The sequence below is a fragment of the Dendrobates tinctorius genome, unplaced genomic scaffold (assembly GCF_039654945.1).
Source record: "Dendrobates tinctorius isolate UK_male_01 unplaced genomic scaffold, ASM3965494v1 ptg000154l, whole genome shotgun sequence".
Taxonomy (NCBI): domain Eukaryota; kingdom Metazoa; phylum Chordata; class Amphibia; order Anura; family Dendrobatidae; genus Dendrobates; species Dendrobates tinctorius.
The window spans coordinates 18,623,079-18,643,815 of record NW_027361821.1 but is presented as its reverse complement, the minus strand read 5'-3'; the positions used below and the strand labels follow the sequence as shown (position 1 = coordinate 18,643,815).

Below are 20,737 nucleotides of genomic sequence, written 5' to 3'. Positions count from 1 at the left end.
CTCACCCTCCATCTGCCCCCGGAGCCTTCTCGCCTGTCAGCTACGCAGCCAGCATATTCCGTTCCCAGGGATGCCTTGCGACAATGACCTCTGATGACGTAGCATCACGCGAGACTGCTAGGTCCTCAGAGGTCATTGTCGCAATGCATCCCTGGGAACGGAATATGTTGGCTGCGTAGCTGAGAGGCGGGAAGGCTCCGGGGGCTGCCAGAAGTTGAGTTATATCCCTAATCTTTATTTTAATTCTATTTTTTACAGGAATATGGTACCCAGGGCATGGAGGAGAGTCTCCTGTCCTTCAGACCCTGGGTACCATCCGCACATGAAGCACTCACTTTATGCATGGTGGGCATAGCCACATACGTAAAGTGAGCATTTCAATGCAATCCTAGGTTGGCGGAATTGCTGCGATTCCGCAGAAATAATGGACATGCTGCGGATTTTACCACTATGCGATTCCGCAGCAGTAAAATTCTCAGCATGGGCACAGCAACTGCGGAATCCCATAGGAATGTATGGGATACATTTTAATAAGTGTTTACTAAGCGTTTCCGCTGCGGCATTGCCGCTGAGGAAAAGCATAAACAACGCAACGTGGGCACACAGCCTTACAGTTCCTTGGACTTACTTTATGAATGAACATGTACTGAAGATCAGCTCACCACTAGTGTGCTGAGGACTCTCAGATTGTACAAACATCTGCCTGGATCCACAGACTTTTCTATCCCAAACATAGAAAAAGTCCAGCAATGTAGCAGAGATACTTAAAGGGAATCTGTCAGCAATTTTTTGCCACCTAATCTGACAGCAGTATAATGTAGAGACTAAGACCCTGATTCTAGTGATGCGTCAATTACTGGGCTACTTCATGTGGCTTTAATAAAGTCAGTGTTTTATCTGCAGCAGATTATCACTAGAGGACTAGTAAACCTGTTACCATGCAGTCCTCCAAATTCTTGAGCTCTGTATAACCCCACCCCCACCACTGATTGGCAGCTTTCTGTGTACATTGCACATCTAGCATCCAATCAGTGGTGTGGCTGGGGTTATACAGAGGTCAGCATTCAGAGAACCAGTAGATCTGCAGCAGATAAAACAGGGATTTTACAAAAATTACAACAAGCAGCTCAGTATGTGACACATCACTGTGATCAGGGTCTCTGTCCCTACATTATGCTGCTCTCAGATTACACAGCAAAAACTTAGTGAAAGATTCCCTTTAACTTTTATCCCATCGTATTTAAAGCACCACTCAGGTGGGTGTTATTTATTTCAGCGCTGGAGTGGTGCTAATGTAAAGTCCATAGCCCTAGTCTTATACTTAACAGATGAGATCTTCAGCTGCTCACTCAGGTCCTGATCCACCACCTTGTGACCGCAACTTCAGACTGACTGTAAGTCAGAGAAAACGGTCACAGGCTCTCAGTGTAAGTCTATGAGGGCCTCGTTCTGCTCCTCACATTGCATTACATTGGGTAGAGATTTCCATCTCGCCAATTAAACACTGGAGTAATCCGGCAGATCACAAACTGCTGGAGACCAACTGGAGCGGCGTCGATAACAGATGAAGACGGCGGCTGTTGGGTATACTGGTGGGAACTTTGATTATGATACCCAGAGGCGTATCTAGGCTTTCTGGCACCCGGGGCAAGAATTTGGTTCGGCGCCCCCCCCCCCCCCAAAAAAAAAGTACATATGTGACTTACACACTTAGCCATGTACCCACGAGCTGCTCTCCCTAATGCTCTCAATGTTCAGTAAAAAAATGAAAGCAGGAAGAGAAGCTCGTTGTCACAAGACCACATCTATGAAAATCGCATATGAGTGAAGTGTCCATGTGATGACACTGGAACCTGCAGAGCTGAGTCCTGACATTGGAGCTTCTGAATTCTCACAATGAATGCACTGCACACTTTTAGGATTCTCCCTTGCCGATGTACAGTCATGTCAGCACAAGTATGTGATTTGTATACTTCTGGCCACATTCCGACTAGACGTGCCCGGCCTCGCTCTGTTCATTTTCATTGAGTGAGGCCACACATGTCTAGTCAGCAGGTGACCGCATGTATGTAAATTACCGTCACGAGAGAATCCTGACAGCGTTCAGTGAGCACTGTGAGAATTCAGACGTCTGCAGTCACATAGAATGACTGTAGACTCAGCACAAACCTGGACATCCCCTTTAATGTTCCTAACAAATAAAAACATGAGAATTAGTCAGTATCACTAATAATATTTACATCCAGGTACCTTATAGATGACGTCGTCTCTGCAGTCGTTCTCCTTTTCTTCTTCTTGTCCAGACCCCATGATGAGTTTTCTCATCCACATCTCGTCTCAGCAGACCTCCATCTTCTCCGGTCTTCTGCAGCAAATCTTCACACGATGCCCTTAAAGATAGAAGTGTCATTATAATGCTCCTAAATAAAAATGTCTGCAATATAATGTCGCCTCACACTATTCCCCTCCCTCCTCATACTGTCTCCTCTATCATCCTCCTGTTCACCATACTGTCTCCTCATATATTTACCCCCTCACTCTCTATACTGTCTGCTCACACATATCCTCGACTCCCCATACTGTGTCTGCACACATCCCATCACCCTCACTCCCCATACTGTGCCCACATAAATTCATCCGTTCGCACCCCTTATTGTCTGCACCCATCCCCCATACTGCTTCCTGATATATGCCCTCATACATACTCTTCATTTTGTGTCCTCAAATCTCCCCACACACGTTAAATACCATCCCCACTCCAAATCCACCACACACATTAAGTACCCCCATCCCCACTCCAAATCCCCCCACACATTAAGTATCTCCCATTCCCACTCAATAATCCCTTGTCCCTACTCCCAAATCCCCCCACACATTAAGTATCCCCCATCCCCACTCCCAAATCCCCCCACACATTATGTACCCCCACCCCCACTAATTAACCCCATATCCACTCATTAAACCCCATACATTAACCCCCCTTCACATTAACCCCCCCACTTATTAACTCCCATCCCCACATTAACCCCCATAGCCACTCATTAACCCCCACACTCATTAACGCCCCACTCATTAACCCCCATACTTTAACCCCCACACATTAACCCCCCCACTCATTAACCCCATCCCCACATTAACCCCCACACTTTAACCCCCATCTCTACATTAACCCCCATCTCCACTCATTAACCCCCCACTCATTAACCCCCATCCCCACATTAACCCCCTCACTTTAACCCCCATCCCCACATTAACCCCCATCTCCACTCAATAACCCCCCACTCATTAACCCCCATCCCCACATTAACCCCCTCACTTTAACCCCCATCCCCACATTAAACCCCATCTCCACTCATTAACCCCCCACTCATTAACCCCCACTCATTAACCCCCCGACTCATTAACCCCCATCCCCACTCATTAACCCCCCACTCATTAACCCCCATCTTCACTCATTAACCCCCCCACTCATTAACCCCCATCCCCACATTAACCCCCTCACTTTAACCCCCATCCCCACATTAACCCCCATCTCCACTCAATAACCCCCCACTCATTAACCCCCATCCCCACATTAAACCCCATCTCCACTCATTAACCCCCATCCCCACTCAATAACCCCCCCACTCATTAACACCCCCCCATCTCCCATCTTCGGTGGTTCTTCAGCTCCACAGAGGAGCTCACTTACCACCAGCGTTTGCTCTGGGCGCCGGGGAGTGACGTCAGCAGCGTGATCACATGACATGATCACGCTGCTGACGTCGCTCTGACCCGGCGGTCAGAGCTAATTGTACTGGCGTCTGTATAGACGCCAGTACAATTGCTGCCTGGGAGCCGGCGCGGCCTCCTTCTCTGCGTCGGCTGTCAGCTTGACAGCCGTCACAGAGAACAGCCGGCTCACAGGATGGTGGGCGGCAGAGCGCAGCCGCCGGGGGGGACACACTGCGGACCACTGCATTAGGCGGCCCGACTGCGCCCCCCTGCTGGCTGCGCCCGGGGCAATTGCCCCGGCTGCCCCCCCCTGGATACGCCACTGATGATACCACTCAAGCGGTAACATGAAAATAAAAAAACAAAAAAATGATGGAGCGGTGCTTGAAAATAAACTACATGAGCTCATGAACTGGCTGCATTTTTTGATTCTCCATTTTAACTATGATGGAATAAAAGTTAAGTCTTATGGGATCATCTCTGCATTACTGGACTTTTTATATGTTTGAGATTCATTTATAAATGTCAAAAATGCTGAACCCTTTATTATAATTTCTTATAACGTCTATACTTTCATAGTTCAGATTCTATTGACCTTTTTTTTTTTTCGTTTTTCACATTATTTTCTCATGTTAGTACTAGGTGACATGGCCCCTTTAAATGAAACAGCTGGAAAACAGATTTTCATAAAATGGATAAAGTTTTGTTATTCAATTAAACAATAATGAGATGTCAATGAATTCATAACGTTTGCATTTCTCTAAGTGCATATGCAATAACAGTACCCTACAGTAACATACATGCAATGAAGTGTTCGTCTTTATATCACCTGCATTGTACATTTAATAAAAAGTGAGAAGGACTGAAAATCAGTCATAAAACTATTTTTCTACTTGCAGCCATGATTGAAATGACATCTCACCTTACACTTGCAAAGAGACCATAGAGAACATATGCCTTACCTGGAGGACCGGCTGGTCCAGGAAGTCCTGGAGGGCCAGGAGGACCTTGACCACCAGAACCAGGAAGTCCAGGTGAACCTGGTGGGCCAGGAAGTCCATTCTGACCAGAGTCACCTAGGATAAAAATAAAATAAAAACAGTTTCTATCATTATCAACCAATAAGGTTTGCTGCATAAAAAAGCACTTAACAGGTTTAATGGCATTAAATTAATGGAAAAACAATGTAGTGAAGATATACTTGTCACAAACCATGGACAAGAGTCCGAGAGACAACTGAGTGTGGTCTGATTTTTTTTTTATTTTTCTATGCCCAAGAAAATCATATGTCACTCAGACCTCACTCCAATCAAAGTCTGATGAAACTCTAATCAGAAATCGGCCATTTTATCTTGCAAGTGGACAAACAGCTCTGTTAATGCTTATTGTGCATAAATTAATAAACCCAACTTTGGACACTATTGAAAAAGACTGAGAAGAAGTGATTTAGGAACACTGTGGGGCTTCATCGGCCTTATAACATTCCTATTATTACAAATCCTGCATATCCCGGTGTCAATGAGGTCAACAGGCTAACGCTTTATCCGGAAAGCCTCACGTGTCAATTTTAAGATACACAGGTATAAAATATATTAAATATCTCTATATGCCATTTTGTAAATTGTTGAATGTATAACAAAATAGGGTTTTCTATAACAAAAAGGTCTGAATACAGTTTCACTAATCACGGGGATGTCCTGTTCAGTGATTTGATGGCAGTATGCTAACGCAGGATAATCAGGATGGGGAATAAAGTGCTAATTAGGAGACCATATGGCACTATGAGCATTTGCACACATAATGGAGGGAAAGATGACACTGATTTAAACAGTTATTTGATCATTATGTCAGACATAGCATCTATAGGTTGGAAGGGTAGTACATAGCTGGAATCTACATAGACTAATATAATCTTAGTAAGGATATTATTGATGGTGTTATTCTTATCATGTGATATTGGTGTCATCAATAATAACATTTATTCATTTTGTTGTTGAATGATTGTGTCATTTAATATTTATTTTGGCCATGATAGCAGTAATTCTCACAGTTTTTTCGTACATATGCTAGCCGTTATTTTTTATGGATAGATCACGGACCAATTACGGTGCCTTTTCGCATGACTTTTTTTTTGTGAACCGATTGTCTGCAAAAAAAATGGAGACAAACCCCTTGATCCATGTTGTAGATCAAACTGGCCAATGTGAGTAATGGGCTCAATGGGTAAAAAAATATTCCATACGTAACAAACTGATATAGCAAGGATTGTAAAAACTGAAATGGAAAAGCATTTTTTGGAAGCAATTTAATCACAATTTTTCAATTTTCCAGTATATTGAAGGGTATAATGAGTGGTGTCACTCAAAACTACAATATATTCTGGAAAAAAACAAGCCTGGCTATGTTGATGGAAAAATAATAAAGTTATTGCTCTTGGAAGAAGGTTCAAGAATGGAAAATCACCTGGTGGGAAGGGGTTAAAGAAAGGCATCATTGCTGGTGCTGATAACTTCACCACACCTCTACCCACACCACACCTCTACCCACCTGGTAAAAAGTGGACTGGCTGCATGTTGAAAGTCAGGCACTTATGCTCCCGCTGAAATGATCAGCTTACATAATTTCTGTATGCAGTGACTAATGGATTTCCATAAAAATTGTGTAGCCTTTAACCACAGTATGCGGGCATGGTTTGGGCCCCATGCTGTTGCCGCATAGTAGGAAGCCATCTCTTTTCCATGACCATAGGGTTAATTCCCCACAACCCATAATATCATCAACTATTAAACACAAAATGCAGCCAACTTATGTTGGGGCCATTGTCTTGGGTAAGCCTTGTGCTTTGTCTTTGGACCACTCCCAACCCACTATTCCTGATATACCTTTTGGTCCAGGAGATCCATCAAAACCAGCTCTTCCTGGAGCCCCTGGCATGCCTGGGAAACCAGAATCTCCTTTTGGTCCTTGAAATCCTTTTAATCCTGGAGAACCTGGTTGCCCTTGAGGTCCAGGTAATCCAAATCCAGGTTCACCCTTTAATTTAAAACAAAATATAATTATCATGCAAAGTTTTTGGAAACTGAATTTTGGAAACTAAAGGTGGAAATTAGTCTGGGGTTTTGTTTAAAGAACAGGCATCAATTAAAGTCTGATCTTCACATCACATTTGTGAAAGCGTCTAATGGCAGGAACAAAAGAGATTTCGGAGGACATCAGAAGAAGATTTGTTGCTGCTCATCAGGCTGGAAAGGGATACAAAACTATCTCTTAAGAGTTTAGACTCCACCAATCCACAGTCTGACAGTTTTACTTCAAGACCATTATTACCCTTCACAGATTTGGTCGACTATCAAAGATCACTCCAATAGCAACGTGTGTAATAGTCCGCAAGGTCACAAGCAACCCTAAGTAAGTTCTGAGCAACTAAAGGCCTAACTCATATTAGTTCACGTTCATGAGTCCACCATCAGGAGGACACTGAACAACAGTGGTGTGCATGACCACTGCTTTCCAAAATGAACATTGCTGCACATCTGAAGTTTGATAAAGATCACTTGGGCAAGCTATAAGGCTAATGGAACAATGTTTTTTGGACAATTGAGACCAAAATGGAACATATAGTTGAATTGAAAAACATTATGTTTGGAGAGAGAAAAACACTGCATTACAGCATTTAATATATAGACCTACATAGAAGACGGAGTATGACGCCATGGAGTCAATAACATTAATTGGTTATAATGTCGAAAATTATTTGCTCTTTATTAAGACAGGTGCATAAAAAGTGTACATTACAAAATACAATTATGTGATCAGATGTCGGATATGACACTACAAAGAGAAGGGGATGGACGCACCGCACATGTATAATCAATGCAATAGTACAAAAAATAATAAGTTTTCAAAGCCTCAAGAAAATACATGAAAACCAGTACCCACGCAAAAAAGTCTCACACTTAAACATCTAGTGTTACTAGCAGAATGAAGTGCATAGCACAAAGCATGGGGAATTCATGAAAATCTTTGCAATAAAGTGCTGTGTGCAAGAAAAACATGGGAGATTTTGCAAAAAAATGTTCATGCTTACCCATGAAAAGAGTGCATGTGCGTGGCGTCCAGCCCCAAAGCCCCTACGCACGTTTCGCGCTAGGCTTCATCTCCCATGTTTTTCTTGCACACAGCACTTTATTGCAAAGATTTTCATGAATTCCCCATGCTTTGTGCTATGCACTTCATTCTGCTAGTAACACTAGATGTTTAAGTGTGAGACTTTTTTGCGTGGGTACTGGTTTTCATGTATTTTCTTGAGGCTTTGAAAACTTATTATTTTTTGTACTATTGCATTGATTATACATGTGCGGTGCGTCCATCCCCTTCTCTTTGTAGTGTCATATCCGACATCTGATCACATAATTGTATTTTGTAATGTACACTTTTTATGCACCTGTCTTAATAAAGAGCAAATAATTTTCGACATTATAACCAATTAATGTTATTGACTCCATGGCGTCATACTCCGTCTTCTATGTAGGTCTATATATTTCCAAGGGAGTTGCCTTTTTGTTCATTCCATTATGAACGTCCTTTTTTCCAGTTAGGAAAAAGTACTATGTTCATTGCTATGTTGGACTATGTTAAATTACAGCATTTAAGCCACATACTAGCTATGAAATATGGTGGTGGTAGTACCATAGTTTAGGCCTGTTTTTCTGCATCTAGGTCAGGATGGCTTGCCATTATTAATAGAACAACAAATTCTGAATTTTATCAGCAAATTCTAAAGAAAAATGTGAGGACATCTGTCCATGTGCTGACTCTCAAGAGAACGTGGGTCATGCAGCAAAACATCAACTCAAAGCACAAAGTTGTTTTACAAAAGGATGCTTACAGAAGAATGCAAGTTTGGAATGGCCAAGTCAAAGTCCTGACCTTAATCCTATTAAAATGTTGTGGAAGGATCTGATTGAGCAGTTAATGGTAGAAAACTCACCAACATAACAGAGATAAGCTGTTCTGTAGGGAGGAATGGGCTAAAATTCCTCCAAACTGATGTGCAGAACTAATGAACAATTATTGAAAACGTTTATAGACTGCACAAAGGAGTCATACCAGATACTGAAAGCAAAGGTTCACATAATTTTGCTACTTACAGACATGTGCTAGTGGATTACTTTTTTCATTTAAAAATTACAGTCTAATATTTTGTATTAATTTGTTTGATCTGGTTTTCTTATGTTCCTTTTAGGACTTGTGTGAAAATATTAAGCGGTATTAGTTCAAATGTATGCAGCAATATGTAAAAATCAATGGGTTCACAAACTTTCAAACACCACTGTGTGTTTCACCTTTGGTCCTGGGAAACCTGGCTGTCCAGGTGTTCCATCTAATCCCGGTTTTCCTGATATACCTGGTGGTCCTGGTGGTCCAGGTGGGCCTGAGAATCCTGATAATAAAAGCATGCAATGTTCACTATTCGTTTTTCCAAAATGATATTGAATTTATAGAGATGAAATAAAAGGGAAGAAAATACAACTTCATTGCAATAAACAATTAGTTTTTCTACATTTACATAACATCTGGTACATCAAAGCTGGTGACATATCTATAATGCTATCATTTGTTTATAGGTAAAATAAAGGCATCTGCAAGTCATTCTTATTCATAAAAATTCTTTAAAGTGTACCTTTCTGACCAGCTGGCCCTGGAAGTCCAATTCCTGAAATGCCAGGATCTCCTTTCATTCCTGTAAGGCCTGGAAGTCCAGGTTGTCCAGGTTGACCGGGTTCACCTAAAAATAATGATAGTAAGTAACCCAATGAAAGCAAACAATCAGTATAAGGATCAGTAATAATTATTAATACATAGAGTAAGCTGCCTAAAATATGCTCCATACTCAGGATGCCCAAATCATATTGTTGACAACATGCACAATTTATTTCCTTCAACAGCTCTAGATAAAGATGGAAGTTTTCCATTAATACCTACTACCATATAACATGTATTGCTAAACCAGAGGATAAGCATTTGACTTACTGACTCCATGAGCAACACCCGAGACTCACCTGGCTGCCCTGGTGGGCCAGAACTACCTGGGGGACCCTGAAGACCTTTAGCCCCTTTTTCCGTTACTGTCTGGCCAGGGGGTCCTTTAACACCTGTGAAATAAATAGATAAATAAAAGAATTATTGATTGAATAATTAATGCACCAAGTAAATTTAGGAATGAGCTCGCTCTCAAATAATTAAAAAAAGAGATTATATATATACATTACAATACTTGACATTCCATATTTCACGAAAAACTTTATGCCACTAATATATTCTGAAGCCCTATCCTTGTCCCCAATCAGGCTTTCCATCCAAAATGCCCAGTCTAAAACACACTATGGACAAATTTGTAGCAAGTCTGTTAATTCATTAGTAAATTTTTGGAATATAAGATAAAAGTGGAGTATCAGGTGGAAACCAACAAAACACAAGGAAATAAAAAAAATCCATGCATATGACCTTAAAGCGTACCTATCATTTCAGGTAATTTTCAGAATAGGCTCTCATGTGTGTACATATGAAGAATAAAACTATTTCTGCAGACTCCATCTCTAATTTTCCATTCACTCTAACCTGTTGGGTGTAGAATAGCTGCTATGATGTCTCCATACACAGCACATACAGAGAGATGGCTTCCTATTCTTTTTTCTCTTTAGCACACAGCGAGATGCAGAATCAGCATGAATTATATGATACAGAAGGCTAAGTGCACACGTACCGGAACTCTCGCGGAAATTACAGCGAGAATTCCGGAATTCTATTCCGCTGGAAAAAACGCATTTTAAATTCCCGCGATTTTCCCGCGGAAAAACTAGCATTTTGCAAGCGTATTTAGCTTGCAAAATGGTAGCGTTTTCCAAGCGATCTGTAGCATCGCTTGGAGAACTGATTGACAGGTTGGTCACACTCGTCAAACATAGTGTTTGACGAGTGTGACCAACTTTTTACTACTGAGGCCGCCTATGCAGCATCAGTAGTAAAAGTTAGAATGTAAAAAAAAATAAAAAATGGTGTTATTCTTACCTTCCGACGTCCCGCGCATCTGTTCCCAGTAATCCTTTGCGAAAATGCCTGTGATGACGTCCGTTCTCGCGGGATCGCGATATCTCGCGGTAATTAGCGATGACGTCGCGCGAATGACAGCGAGACTTCGCGATCCCGCGAGAACGGACGCCATCGCGGGCATTTTCGCAAAGGCTTACTGGGATCGGGAGCGTAGAGAGAGGCGGGAAGGCTGCGCGGGACGCCGGAAGGTGAGAATAACAATATTTTTTATTTTAAATTCTATTTTTTACAGGGATATGGTACCCAAAGCCCGGAGGACAGTCTCCTCTCCTTCGGACCGTGGGTACCATCCGCAATTGTTCTGCTTACTTTCCGCATGGTGTACACAGCCACATGCGGGAAGTAAGCGTAACAATGCATTCCTATGGGTGTGGGATCGCCGCGATTCCGCAAATTAATGAGCATGCTGCGCTTTTTACCGCGAAGCGATTCCGCCGCGGTAAAAACCGCAGCATTAGCACAGCATTGCGGAATCCCATAGGAATGCATGGGATGCTTATTTTTTGCGTTTTCGCAGCAAAATCGCGCGGTTAAAACCGCCGCGAAAACGTGAAAAAAACCGCCACGTGTGAACTCAGCCTGACAAGGAATGTTACATTAGTGATTTCAGCGGATGCCTCTAGAGCAGGCATGGGCAAACTGCGTCCCCACGGGCCACATCCGACCCCCTGAGTGTTCTTTGGTTCACCTTTGCATGTGAGAGTTAACCCTTACCTCTCTCTTTGCTCCCAGCTTGTGCTGTTGTATGTCCTGTGCAGGATAGGTAAGGGTTAAGTCCCCCATAGTGCTCCCCCTGTGATCTGTGGCTTATTACATCCACTCCATAGACTGCAATAAGAATTCCCACCCCCTCCTGTCAGCTCCTGCCCATCTGTGATGTAGATCTATGCATTTGGAGTAGAGGTGGGAGAAAAAATTTTTCCAATATTCCCAATTTATTGATTGATCAACTGCTACAGTATTACGTGTTGCGATAAGCTTCATTGCAACAAGTAATGTCAGGCTATGTTCACACAACTGTAATATTTGTCCAAGTGATGTCTATGAAAAAAAATAAACCCGACCTCAGACAGAGTGCTAGGAGCAATGTCATGGAATTGAACTGTTTTAGATTACAGTTTGAAAACGTTTGTGTGAGAAATGTCACAGTACTGATCGGTCTCTTCTGTTTTTCAGATCAGACTCGCCTGTTGAAGTCTATGTGTGTGCAAAAATTAAAAAAATTAGATGCCATATGAATCATCCAATTAGCATCCGATTTTTACGAATACATTTCCATAAGACAGGACACTGTATTTCTTCTTTAAAATTTTATTCACTTATGATGTATAAAAATGGATGCATTTTTGGGTACTCACACGGGACATCATCAGGGGGCAGAGGATGCGGTCACTGCCACACCTGCTTTCCCCATCATGAAATAAAGCATCATCTGTTTCAGAGACTGTACTGGTCCCTGCTGGGTCATCTCGCCTCCTTAGAGCCAGCAAGGGAGCGCACTGTCACTGTGCATTCAAAGGAATATAGTATAAGAAGCTCATACTGGGGATAATTGACAATTTACAACCGACGCATTATCAGGTGAGCAGGATTAGCCGAGCCTTCAAAACAGACATCACTGATAGTGCCTCATTTCAGAGAGGGCGCAGAGGCTGCGGCAGTGTCCGCAGCGTCTGCCCCCATAAGACAGCTCATTCGAATATCCCAGCATGCACTGGTGCATCTCAAACAAAATGTCATGAGATGTTTAAAAAAAAAAGGCAGGAAGTCAGAATGTAGAGGGTACGTTAGGGAATTTTTAATTGAAGTATATTAGAAAACAAGATTAGATCACACTGAATAGATGTACATTTAATATGAAATTCACCTTTGGTTTCAGACCGCCCATTTAAGTTCAGCAGATTGGTTCGACCCTCCACAGCAGTGCCAGTTTCTCATGTGGCCCCTTGGGAAAATTAATTGCCCACCCCTGCTCTAGAGTATAGTATACAGTGGGTACGGAAAGTATTCATACCCCTTTAAATTTTTCACTCTGTTTCATTGCTGCCATTTGGTAAATTCAAAAAAGTTCATTTTTTTTCATTAATGTACACTCTGCACCCCATCTTGACCGAAAAAAAACAAATGTAGAAATTGTTGCAAATTTATTAAAAAAGAAAAATTGAAATATGACATGGTCAAATATCACATGGTCATAAGTATTCAGACCCGTTGCTCAGACACTCATATTTAAGTCACATGCTGTCCGTTTCCTTGTGATCCTCGTTGAGATGGTTCTACTCCTTCATTGGATTCCAGCTGTGTTTACTTAAACTGATAGGACTTGATTTGTAAAGGCACATTCCTGTCTATATAAAGGCCCCGTCTCACTAAGCAATCTCGGTAGCGAGATCGCTGCTGAGTCACAACTTTTGTGACGTAACAGCGATCTTACCAGCGAGATTGCTGTGTGTGACAGCGATCAGCGAGCGGCCCCCCTGCCAGTATCGCTGATCGCTGCAAGAAATCTCTGGACATTTCTTTGGTCGCTGGTCTCCCGCTGGCCAGCACACATCGCTGTGTGTGACAGCGGGAGACCAGCGATCAGGTGTAAAAAATAATAAAAAAAATAAAAAATATAGTTATTCTCACCTTCCGACGTCGCGTTCAGCCATCCTGCCTCTCTCCACGCTCCGGTCCCAGTGATCCTTTGCACGAATGACCGCGAGACTTTGTTATCCCGCGAGACCGTGACATCTCGCGGTCATTCATGCAAAGGATCACTGGGACTGGAGCGTGGAGAGAGGCCGGAAGACTGCACGGGACATCGGATGGTGAGAATAACTATATTTTTTATTTTGATTCTATTTTTTACAGGATGGCCAGCGATGCCGGGCGCTCGGCATCGCTGTGCTGATCGCTGGTGAAGCTGTCTGTGTGACAGCTCACCAGCGATCACATAGCGACTTACTAGCGATCCTGACACCTTGATATCGGTGTCGGGATCGCTGGTAAGTCGCTTAGTGAGACGGGGCCTTAAGACTTCACACCTCATAGTGCATGTCAGACCGAATGAGAATCATGAGGTCAAAGGAACTGGTCAAGGAGCTCAGAGACAGAATTGTGGCAAGGCACAGATCTGGCCAAGGTTACAAAAGAATTTCTGCAGTACTCAAGGTTCCTAAGAGCACAGTGGCCTCCATATTATTTAAATAGAAGAAGTTTGGGACCATCAGAAGTCTTCCTAGACCTGGCAGTCCAGCCAAACTGAGCAATCGTGGGAGAAGAGCCTTGGTGAGCGAGGTAAAGAACCCCAAGATCACTGTGGCTGAGCTCCACAGATGCAGTAGGCAGATGGGAGAAAGTTCCACAAAGTCAACTATCACTGCATCCATCCAACAGTCGGCCTTTTTGGCAGTATGGCCCGACGGAAGCCTCTCCACGGTGCAAGACATATGAAAGCCCACATAGAGTTTGCTAAAAAACACATGAAGGACTCCCAGACTATGATAAATAAGATTCTCTGGTCTGAGGAGACGAAGATAGATTTTTGGTGATAATTCTAAGCGTTATGTGTAGAGAAAACAAGGCACTGCTCATCACCTGCCCAATGCAATCCCAACAGTGAAACATGGTGGTGGCAGCATCATGCTATGGGGGTGTTTTTCAGCTGCAGGGACAGGACGACTGGTTGTAATTGAAGGAAACATGAACACGGCCAAGTACAGAGATATCCTGGATGAAAACCTCTTCCAGAGTGCTCTGGACCTCAGACTTGGCAGATGGTTCAACTTCCAACAAGACAATAACCCTAACCACACAGCTAAAATAACAAAGGAGTGGCTTCAGAACAACTGTGACCTTTCTTGACTGGCCCAGCCAGAGCCCTGACATAAAACGAATTGGGCATCTCTGGAGAGACCTGAAAATGCCTGTCCAACAATATTCACCATTCAACTTGACTGAACTGGAGAGGATCTGCAAGGAAGAATGGCAGAGGATCCCCAAATCCAGTTGTGAAAAACTTGCTGCATCATTCCCAAGAAGACTCATGGCTGTACTAGCTCAAAAAAGGGTGCTTCTACTCAATACTGAGCAAAGGGTCTGAATACTTATGACCATGTGATATTTCAATTTTTCTTTTTTTAATAAATTTGCAAAAAATTCGACATTTCTGTTTTTTTCAGTCAAGATGGGGTGCAGAGTGTACATTAATGAGAAAAAAAAAAGAACTTTTTTGAATTTACCAAATGGCTGCAAAGAAACAAGGAGTGAAAAATTTAAAGGGGTCTGAATACTTTCCGTACCCACTGTAGTATACAAGAGATATAGAATGTATAAGATATATAAAATCAAGGAATAATTCCACCAATGCCATTATTGTTTTGCAATCAGTATCTATGGAAGAGATGTATCAGAGAAGACATCTGGCAAATGGAACAGAATGATAGTATGTGTTTCCTTAATTGCACTTATTCAACTCTATGCAATTCTATATTTTGGGTTAAGTGTATATAACAGTAAAAGCTAATAATCTGATAATGATTCTAGCTTATATTGCAGACTGTCTTGTATTGTTTCTTTCTTTATAGAACAATTAGGCAGAGATTCCCATGCTATAAGAGCTGGTAGTGAGAGTACAGCAGATGGCAACCATAATCCATATCAAAGCATTAAAAGAAGACAAGGAAAATGCCAATTATCTGTACACTGTGCAGCGGCAACACCAACAGCTAGTTACAATATTTAGGCAGAAGGAAACAGATATAAGAATTGATGGTCACATGTAGAAAATATTCATCAAGGACAAAACTAAACACCAATATAATAAGGTACATCTTGAAAGCCTATGCCACAACGTTGATGACAAAAGACTGACTGGCACTTCCAAGCTAGTGTGAACAGGTGCATAATAGGAGCAGCCACCTCCATATAAAATAAACAAAAAAAGTTGCACTTTGTATTGCTAAAGTATGTCAATGTGAAATATATGAAATATGAATAGCAATACTGCTTCTGGATATTAGGAAAAAGATGAGACGCTTAGCACATAATTTGGCCAATTCATGCATGCCCAGCAGCCAACGAAAAGGCGGTCTCAGATCTGCCGGGTCCTATATGTCTAGTGTGAATGCTTCTCTAAGGGCTCATACCAATCTGCGAGAAAAAAAAAACCTTCCGATTTCCGGACCAAAAAAACTGACGAGTGCCATGCGATTGTCATGCGAGTACAATGTGATTTCTGTGCGATTTTAAAATGCAAAATCCATATGACATCTGTATGACACGCGTATGCAATCCGTATGCAATGCAATTTTAACATGAGCTTTTACATACAGCAGTTGTCTATTCTTTAAACATCATTTTAAAACAAAATATTCTTCAAAGCACACACACATACAGTATATATATATATATATATATATATATATATATATATATATATATATATATGCACACACTGTATATATATATACAGTGTATAAAGACTAGAAGCAGTGGGATGAAACTGAATGGGAGGAGACACAGATTAGATATTAGAAAAAACTTTTTGACAGTTAGAGTGATCAATGAGTGGAACAGGCTGCCACGAGAAGTGGTGAGTTCTCCTTCAATGGAAGTCTTCAAACAGAGGCTGGACAGACATCTGACTGGGATGATTTAGCGAATCCTGCTTTGAGCAGGGGGTTGGACCAGTTGGCCCAGGAGGTCCCTTCCAACTCTACGATTCTATATATATATATATATATATATATATATATATATATATATATATATATAATATGCAGCTCTGGCAAAAATTAACAGACCACAGCAAAATTTTCAGTTTGTCTGATTTTTCTCTTTATGCTGTAGGTATATTTGAGTAAAATGTAAAATTGCTCTTTTATTCTATAAACCACTGACAACATGTCTCCGAATTTCCAAGCACTAAATTTTGTATTTATTTTCAGAAAATGAGAAATGGTCAAAATAACAAAAAAATGCAGTGCTTGCAGACCTCAAATAATGCTAAGAAAACAAGATCATAATCATTTAGAAAAAACAATACTACAACCCCTGGCAAAAATTATGGAATCACCGGCCTTTTAGGATGTTCATTCAGTTACTTAATTTTGTAGAAAAAAAGCATATCATAGACATGGCACAAAACTAAAGTCAATTCAAATGGCAACTTTCTGGCTTTAAGAAACACTAAAAGAAATCAAGAACAAAAAATGTGGTAGTCAGCAATGGTTACTTTTTATTAAACCAATCATAGGGGAAAAATTATGGAATCACTGAATTCTGAGGAAAAAATTATGGAATCACCCTGTAAATTTTCATTCCCAAAACTAACACCTGCATCAAATTAGATCTGCTCGTTAAGGCCCCTTTACATTTAGCGATGCACCAGCGATCCGACCCGGTCAGGATCGCTGGTGCATCGCTAAATGATCGCTAGTGAGCTGTCATACAGGCAGACCTCACAGTGATGCAGCAGCGACGCAGCGCACGATACTCACCTTTCACACACAGCGATCCTGACGTCCTCCCGCCTGCCTCCACGCGTCGCTCGTCGGCGCCAGCAGGAAGCCCAGCAGGAAGCGCCCGACGAGAAATGGAGCCGGACATTCTCGCGCGATCAGTGATAATCAGCGGGGGAGCCGGTCGGAGGTAAGTATCACACATAGCGATATCGCTAAAGGAGAGGATTATCAAACTCTTAAGAGGGTAAATCATCATGCAATGTTGCAAAAGATGTTGGTTATTCACAGTCAGCTGTGTCTAAAATCTGGACCAATACAAACAACATGGGAAGGTTTCTAAAGGCAAACATACTGGTAGACCAAGGAAGCCATCAAAGCGTCAAGACTGGAAACTTAAAGCAATATGTCTCCAAAGGAGGAAATGCACAACAAAACAAATGAGGAACGAATGGGAGGAAACTTGAGTCAACGTCTGTGACCGAACTGTAAGAAACCGCCTAAAGGAAATGGGATTTACATACAGAAAAGCTAAATGAAAGCCATCATTAACACCTAAACAGAAAAAAACAAGGTTACAATGGGCTAAGGAAAAGCAGTCGTGGACTGTGGATGACTGGATGAAAGTCATATTCAGTGTTGAATAGCGAATCTGCATTGGGGAAGGTGATGATGCTGGAACTTTTGTTTGGTGCCCTTACAATGAGATTTATAAAGACGACTGCCTGAAGAGAACATGCAAATTTCCACAGTCATTGATGATATGGGGCTGCATGTCAGGTAAAGGTACTGGGGAGATGGCTGCCATTACATCTTCAATAAATGCACAAGTTTATGTTGATATTTTAGACACTTTTCTTATCCCATCAATTGAAAGAATGTTTGGGGATGATGAAATCATTTTTCAAGATGAGAATGCATCCTGCCATAGAGCAAAAACTGTGAAAACATTCCTTGAAAAAAGACACATAAGGTCAATGTCATGGCATGCAAATTGTCATGATCCAGCGTGGATCTGACAGTTTAAATGGATAAGTGAACTTTTTTTCCTTTGGCTAGGTGCCAAAGTGGTGTGATTGCCCCCGGTGGCCATTAGAATTACTACACGTCGTGTCGTTCATTCTAAGTTGCCCCAGTGGTGGTGAGCGGTAGTGCACTTTAGTTTCTTTGGTTTAATGTGCACTTAATTACAAATCAGGTGTTAGGCTCTATAAAAGAGAGTCAGGTGTGTTCAATCACTGTTGGTGATATTGTGTGTTCATTTGGCAAGTAAGCCTGGGGTGAGGAAGGAGCTGAACATGAGTCCTGCGCAGCCCAGCCAGAGGGGACGAGTGGCAGCTATGTGGTCTGCAAGAAGGGCTGGCATGGCGTGGTGGAGTCACAGTTTATGGTGTCGGCAGGAAGTGCTTGCATGACTTGGTGGAGTGGCGACTATGGAGAGAGTTGCACTCAGCATGCGGGACATGGTTGCTGAGAGCTGGACTCAAGCATGCTTGACTTTTTGGGCAGGAGCTGAACTCATCTTTGGGACTCTGTTACTGGACTTCTGCAATTAGTGGTGGACTCTGCTCCAAGGCTGCACTATGGTGAAGGATCCAGTTATGGTTATGGATCCAGGTTGAGGAGAAGATGCACGCAGGTGGTGGGCTCTGTTGCTAGGAGCGTACGCAACAGAGCAAAGCTAAGTGGTGTTTCCCCTGTTTTGTCATCTTTTCTCATGTGTGTTTTATTGCAGTGGTGGGATTCGTTTCCACACCGACCAATTCCCTAGTGAGGGTTTAGGTCAGGGCGAGCTAGGATTTTTAGGTTCCTGTGCGCACCCGGTGCGGAACCGGCATAGGGAACGTTAGGAGTGCAGGGACACTGGCTCAGGGGAGCTCAGGAGGTCTCCATTTCCCTATTCCCTATCGCAGGGCCCACCATTGTTAATGTTTCCCAGGTTTCCCTTATTGTTTAAATTCGCCTTACTGGAGGCGGGGTTTCCAGACTTGTATATACGTGTAATGTCTAAATTCGCCAGTTGGAGGCGATGTATCCAGCTGCAAGTGTTTATTGTTTAAATTCGCCCCACTGGAGGCGGTGTATCCAGGGTCACGTGTGTCACATGGGTTCGCCTTGCGGTACTCGCTGCATCCAGACACACGTGACCGTGACACAAATAGTCCGGATCTCAATCCAATTGAAAATCTTTGTTGGAAGTTGAAGAAAATGGTCCATGACAAGGCTACAACCTGCAAAGCTGACCTGGCAACAGCAATCAGAGAAAGTTGGAGCCAGATTGATGAAGAGTACTGTTTGACACTCATTAAGTCCATGCCTCAGAGACTGCAAGCTGTTATAAAAGCCAGAGGTGGTGCAACAAAATACTAGTGATGTTATTTTGGTTTGTTTGTTTTTCATGATTCCATAATTTTTTCCTCAGAATTGAGTGATTCCATAACTTTTCCCCTGTGCTTGGTTTAAAAAAGTAACCATTACTGACTACCACTTTTTTGTTCTTGATTTCTTTTAGTGTTTCTTAAAGCCAGAAAGTTGCCATTTGAAATTACTTTAGTTTTGTGCCATGTCTGTGATCTGCTTTTTTTCTACAAAATTAAACAACTGAATGAACAATCCTCCAAGGCCGGTGATTCCATAATTTTTACCAGGGGTTGTAATGTTTTAACTCAGGAAGAGTTTAGAAATCAATATTTGGTGGAATAACCATGATTTTTAATCACAGCTTTCAAGCACCTTGGCATGCTTTCCACTAGTCTTTCACACTGCTTTTGGGTGACCTTATGCCACTCCTGATACAAAAATTTAAGCAGCTCTTCTTTGTTTGGTGGCTTGTGGCTATCCATCTTCCTATTGATTACATTCCAGAGGTTTTTAATGGGGTTCAGGTCTGGAGATTGGGCTGGCCATGACAGGGATTTGATGTGGTGGTCTTTCATCCACACATTGATTGACCTAGCTGTGTGGCATGGCGCATTGTCCTGATGGAAAAAAGAGTCCTCTGAGTTGGGGAACATTGCTTGAGCAGAAGGAATCAACTGTTTTTCTAGGATAACCTTGTATGCAGCTTGATTCATACGTCCTTTGCAAAAATTAACCTGCCCAATTTCAGCCTTGCTAAAGCATCCCCAGATCATCACTGATCCTCCACCAATTTCACAGTGGGTGCATGACAATGTGGCTTGTACGCCTCTACAGGTCTCCGTCTAACCATTAGACGACCAGGTGTTGGGCAAAGCTGAAAATTATGCTCATCAGAGAAGATTACCTTATTCCAGTCCTCCATGGTCCAAACCTTATGGTCTTTGACAAACTTCAGCCTGGTTTTCCTTTGCTTCTCATTGATGACAGGCTTTTTTCTAGCTTTACATGACTTGAGCCCTGCCTCTAGGAGCCTGTTACAAACTGTTCTTGCCATGTACTTTACCCCAGCTGCCATTTGCCATTCCTATTGTAGGTCACTTGAT

The 20,737-nt window shown here is 42.3% G+C and overlaps 1 protein-coding gene across 1 annotated transcript in view; it reads right to left on the bottom strand.

Moving 5' to 3' along the window:
- COL4A5 (collagen type IV alpha 5 chain) overlaps window positions 1-20,737 on the bottom strand; it is a 358,955-nt gene that overhangs the window by 116,640 nt on the left and 221,578 nt on the right. The window contains exons 26-30 of the mRNA XM_073547642.1: window positions 9,777-9,869; window positions 9,398-9,502; window positions 9,060-9,157; window positions 6,597-6,747; window positions 4,677-4,790 (exon numbers count right to left, since the gene is read on the bottom strand). Of these exons, the coding sequence (XP_073403743.1) occupies window positions 4,677-4,790; window positions 6,597-6,747; window positions 9,060-9,157; window positions 9,398-9,502; window positions 9,777-9,869 (561 nt within the window). The remainder of the gene's footprint in view (window positions 1-4,676; window positions 4,791-6,596; window positions 6,748-9,059; window positions 9,158-9,397; window positions 9,503-9,776; window positions 9,870-20,737) is intronic.